The following is a 5729-nucleotide window of genomic DNA, read 5'->3' on the forward strand; positions in this document are numbered from 1 at the left end:
GGGATTGTTGCAGTAGAAAATTCTACTGTAGCGCCCGGTACATTAATGGGAAACCCTAAATGTTTGAGCACCCTCTATGAAACGTCAAGCTACCCCACAGCACCCCCAAAATAGAATCTCTGGCGCCGCCACTGAGCCTGACTATTTGTGTTGGGGGGCCCCGACTTTTTTTTTTCTCCAAAGGGGGGGCCTGACAGAAAAAGTTTGAGAACCACTGACTTAACCCAAGATGAGATGCCAAGTATCTGGCTTGAACTAGCATCACAGAGCAGCACACCGAGTTTCAATGGATGTTTCCTGTTGCACTTTTTTTCTTGCAACAGGGCATGTTTAATATGTGCAATAAGTTCATTTCAATAAGTTTTGCAATAAACATTGAACCAGTCCGGCCCTCGGCTAGTACCGATTTTTAAAATTTTGGCCCAATGTGTATTTGACACCCCTGAACTAGAGGGATGGCATTCATCAAGGAGGCTTACCATCATGCAGGTAGGACCACTAAATAATCAATTACTCATTACATGACCTCTATTAAAGGTGGGATATGTAATTTATTTCAGGAACACTTTGTTACACATACTATACAGATGCTGTATGAGAAACCAAACTGATTTTGGAAAATTGCACAATATAAATCTATTTTAGTACCTAAATACCTCAACAATGGAATTATGATCAGTGACCTTTAATAATGCAGGATCAAGGCTCCGAAATTAATTTCAAATCCTCATTAGCCCTGCTCTCCAAGATTATAAATTATTTATATATCACACAACACCACAATTTACAGTCAATAAAAAAAAAAAATTCTTATACCAAAACGGTTTACATTTCTTCCACCCACTCAATATTCCATTAATGAGCAGGCAAACAGGATTTCAGATCTTTACAAATTTATTATGTGGAAAATATCACATTGACATGAGTAGTGCACTCAGTACTATATGTTGGCAGCACAGCCTCGAGTCTTGCTGGGCACTTTGCAAGCCTGCATTTGATTTTCTTCCTCTGTGCAGAGCCTCAGTCAGGTGGGATGGGCTAATGGTGGTCAGTGGACGACCATTCTCACAACTCAGATGTTGGACTTGGTTTAAGTACAGGTCCTGGCTGGGCAACTCAGGACGTTTAGAATGTTAAAGGGGGGCGTATTTGACTCAATATTAGGTTCATATGTGTGTCTGAGATCCAGAGTACCCTTAACCAGGTTTCCAGGAGCTCTGTACTTGAAGTGCACCATTCAGTCCCAAACCCCCCCGCCCCCTTAAAATCAGTCTCTGCCCCAGGCTTTAACCTCCTGCATGGTACAGGTGATGAACAGTCAGGTTTCCTCAAGGCATCTCTTAGAACTGAGGCTTAACAGTTCATCCATCTCATCAGACCAGGAATCATGCGTCGGCTCCAAATGGGCTGCTATGGCTCTCCACAGAGGTGGTGGCACACAGGATCTCTAAGGCTCAGCCATCTTGTTATTGGTCATTGTTATTGGACAAAGTCAAAACCTATCTAAGCTTTGACTGCAAATTTGCGGATGGAGTAGAGGAGCTCTTTCCTCTGCTGTTTCTTGGTCCGCAGACCCTCCTCATGCTTGTTGAGCCGGCGGCGCAGAGCTCTGGTCTTCTTGGGTCTCAGATCCAGGGGCTTGTACTTCTTACCCTGAAAGAAAGGACATTAACTTTCAGTGGAGCTGAAAACATATTTGGTCCAAATGCAAAGAGACAATAGTGAAGGACAGGAAAGTAAAATGTGAACAGCTTAAGATGTCGAAAAGTTTGACATTTTATACTTTAAAGTAATGTCTTCATAAGAATTATTTAGGAACACAGGGGTCATCTCAAGTCTCAGTCTTTTGGTAAGCAGTTGGGAATGCATCAGCAGAACATCAGCTTAACATGTATCAACTTTGACTTGAGATCCACACAACGAGTCTTCTCTCAGGGGTGGGTTACTGCTAACAGGAAGCTTCTCGCTCTTACCTTGTAGAACTTCCTCAGGTTCTCCTTCTGCGTCTGGTTTATTACAGTCAGGACTCTGGCAATGGCCTTCCGGACAACACGGCTGCAGAGAAGACAAAGTCACATTGGATTAGCCCAGCAGATTTCACATAAATCATGTTGGATCCCCATGAGAGAACACAGTTCTAAGATTCAGATAATACATACAAAACAATGGTTTGTTAAATGTGACTCATTTCAAAGCAGTAAGCTGGTACATGTCTAGGTAGATTCTTCATACCCTGAAAGAATAAAAATTATCTCCGTCATCTCAAGTCTCAGTCTTTTGGTAAGCAGTTGTGAATGCATCAGCAGAACATCAGCTCAACATATATCATCTTTGACTTGAGCTCCACGCAGGACTTTGAAATTCTACCATTTATAAAGTCTCTCCCTTCACTGCCTGCCTGGATAGACCATTTCATACCGTGAGTAACGTTACTTACATCTTGGAAGTTTACATTCCATTCACATCCGTCAGATTTCTTACCCGTTTGCTCTGGAAATGGATAGTATACCAGTATATGCTCTCAGAATGTTCCTATATCCCGGTTTATTATTGGAATTTAAAAAATGTGTTTTAATTTACGAGTTACATTGACGCATTATAGCATTCACTACAGGCAGAGTGGGGGCGCCAACCGTCTGGGGAAATATTGCCCAATAATACTGTCATGGTTCTGAGTTGAACGTGGCTAAAGATATTCAGTGTCTGAACATCGATTCCCCAACTCAACAAAATAGCTCATAGTACTGCATAACCCTAATTTCTTCATAGATGTCATGTGCCACATGCAGTCGTGGGACATGCAACGGTTTAGAGATGGGTTTGGTTACACTTTCCATTTAATAGAAGAAATGCTCAAAGTTTCATGGTGTGTGAAATTATAACATTTCCTGACTTTTGTAAGTCCTGCCTATGGTATAGTTTCAGAATCAAGAATTTTAGACAGGTGTCAAATTAAAGTTCTGACTATTATTACAAGGAAGAGTTGTGAGGAAAGTGTGCCCGACGGTAAAATCATTGTTGTACCGTGAGTAACGTTACTTACATCTTGGAGAGCTTGGATGCAGCTCCTCCGGTAACCTTTGCCACACGGAGCTGGGAGAGCTCGTTCTTCAGGTCGTCCAGCTGCTTGAGCAGCTCTTCCTTCTTCTTGCCCCGCAGATCTCTTGCCTTGATCTTGGCCTGGACAATTACAAAAACAACATTTATGTGAGACAGTAGCGCATCGGACTCGCACCACCTCAAACATCTCTTTCCGACACGAGTCAGTCTAGCTAATGCAGCTCGTTGTGGGTAACAGAGCTACGTAAGAATACAGCTTTAAAACAGTAGTCTTTAGTCTGTCCCAACCTAGCAAGCCGCAACTTAAGCCTGCTTAAATACATCAGCTAGCTAAGTTATCTACAAAGACACTAGCTGTAGGCAAGCCGCTAATGTAGTCCAGCAATTTTAGCTGCTAGGCTATTATTAGCCAGACATGTATCCATTAGCCTCCTGCTAGCAGCTCCACAGCGCCGTCCGTCAGAAGTAGCGGTTCAGAATTTAACATTTTATTACATTCCTGTGGCAGCCTACTTATCAATACATGCAATAATTTATACACGAATAGATTATCTGTACCCATAACAAAAATGAATAGGGTTTAGTTCAGATACACATGACAAAAAACAGAGTTTTTGTGCGAGTGTCGAGCTCCTCACCATGTTTCTTCTCGCAGCCCTGTTGGAAAGGCCGGACACACCGCGTGCCGAGAAAATGTAGCTTCCGGAGAATTTCTTCTTCACCGCTTGAATGTCCCTTTTGTGGAAATACAAACAGCTCCACTGACGGCGAAGGGGGGAACAGCGCATACATCAAATAAGCCTTTGTGGAATATAAATCCTTCCTAATAGTAAATTATAAAAAAATAGGAACTTTGTTAAATTCCCTATTCTCTTTACAATCTACAATTAACATTCAATTACGACAAAAGATTGAAATATGTTCTGGCCATGAGACTTGACATTTATCTCAGACACCTCTCATGTGACTAAATCATCTTTAAAATGTTTACACCTTGATTGGAATCTAACTGTGGTAAATCCAATTGATCGCAAAACATTTGTAAAACACACGCAGAGTCCAAAATGTAGATTTCTGTTTCACAAATAATATTTAAATTGAAGAATTATCAAGATTTACAATAACTCCCGGCAAAAGCCATACAAATATGAAATATATAGGAATAATATAACCGGAACGCACAGAAAAGGGTCATTCTTAAACAATTAAGAATTAGCTTTTTACATCAACCTCGGAAAACAAGGGAAGGGGGGGAGTAAATGGTTTGTCAAAACCATGAGAAATTTAACATAAGAATATAATATTATATTATGTGTATAATGTATGTGTGTCTATTATTTTATATATTTTTAACCTGAGTGTATAGCAATAACTATATAAATCATTTAATTAACAAACTAAAGATAGAGCAAAAAGAGCAGCCAATTTGGACATTCTCCCCACGCCATTGGAAGCTTCTTGTTTAATACTATAATCAGAACTTTTCATTCCACTGACACTCGGGCACTGTGGAATGCACACTTTCTTCCATAGTCTAAAGCATTTATTACACACATGTTCCCCTCTCATATTCACAGTGTGGATCAATTGAGACAGCGTGGTGTCCAGAGAGTTGCAGAGACTTTTGGAGAAACCTCAGCGTGACGGATGTCCTGTCTGTGGGTTTGGCTAAAGAGGACTGAGGTGGAGCGGTCTTTCTCTGGGATGACGACCCGGGGCCTCATTTTTAAAGGGATACACGCTCAAAAAATTGCGTACGCCAGTTTCTACGCAATGTTTGCGATTTATAAAATACTAACTTCACGGGAAAATGTGCGGTCCTCCACGCAAACTCTAACCCATGCGTACGCACTAAGCATAAAAAAACGGGATGGACAAGAAACTGCGACACCGTTGGCAGAAGGAAGAATGGAGAGAAATATATGGAAATAATACCATAAATAAAATGTTACCTCTCATTTATCATATATGAAGAATTCATTTTCAAACATTGATTATAGCCAATCTTAAAATGTTAAACAAACGCCTGTTTGAGACTTTTCAGTGCACACAAAAACATAACTTGGATAAATAAATAAATACGGATATGTTATTTAAAACCACCTCGAATATGTTGTGTTAATGTTTTGAAATGTTTTATCATAAATGATGCGGTAAGCAGAAGGACAGAATTACGTCTAAACTGACGCCGTTTTGCATTTCTATAGGTTGTAGATACGAGCATGGTTTTATATACTATCACGTTTAATCGTGTTTTATGCCGTTTGTCAAGACTTGATAAGTGGCTCGTAAAACACAGGAGGTATGGAAAGACCTATGTGGTAAATTGAACAGCTAATACAACAAAACACATTAGTTGTATTTCCTTTAACTGGTTGATTATGGATATATAGTTGCTGATCAACAGCTGGAACACAAACCACCAAATACAAAAAAATTATTCAGATTGTCAAGAGCTGATCAACAGCTGGAACACAAACCACCAAATACAAAAAAATTATTCAGATCCATTCGTCATGACTCCACTCCGGAGGGATTCCCCGATCATTTCTTAAAGTTTCTCATCAAGGGGGTGTCCTGTCCCCGGTACAAACAGACTGCCTGAGGAAGGCTATGTGTATTTTTTTTGTCATTAACCTTTTTCGGACCACTAATTTATTTATTTTGGT

General features: G+C 40.3%; 1 protein-coding gene across 1 annotated transcript; it reads right to left on the minus strand.

Moving 5' to 3' along the window:
• Nucleotides 1–876: 876 nt before the first annotated feature.
• Nucleotides 877–3860, minus strand: rpl35 (ribosomal protein L35). The gene is made up of 4 exons (XM_010792197.1): nt 3699–3860; nt 3044–3180; nt 1974–2055; nt 877–1653 (listed from the first exon to the last, which is right to left on the minus strand). Exons 1-4 carry the CDS (start codon nt 3846–3848, stop codon nt 1504–1506), a joined length of 519 nt encoding a protein of 172 aa, XP_010790499.1. The 5' UTR covers nt 3849–3860; the 3' UTR covers nt 877–1503.
• Nucleotides 3861–5729: the final 1869 nt, after the last annotated feature.

Source organism: Notothenia coriiceps, unplaced genomic scaffold, assembly GCF_000735185.1.
Source record: "Notothenia coriiceps isolate Sejong01 unplaced genomic scaffold, NC01 NC01_scaffold00001733, whole genome shotgun sequence".
In the NCBI taxonomy this organism is placed as follows: domain Eukaryota; kingdom Metazoa; phylum Chordata; class Actinopteri; order Perciformes; family Nototheniidae; genus Notothenia; species Notothenia coriiceps.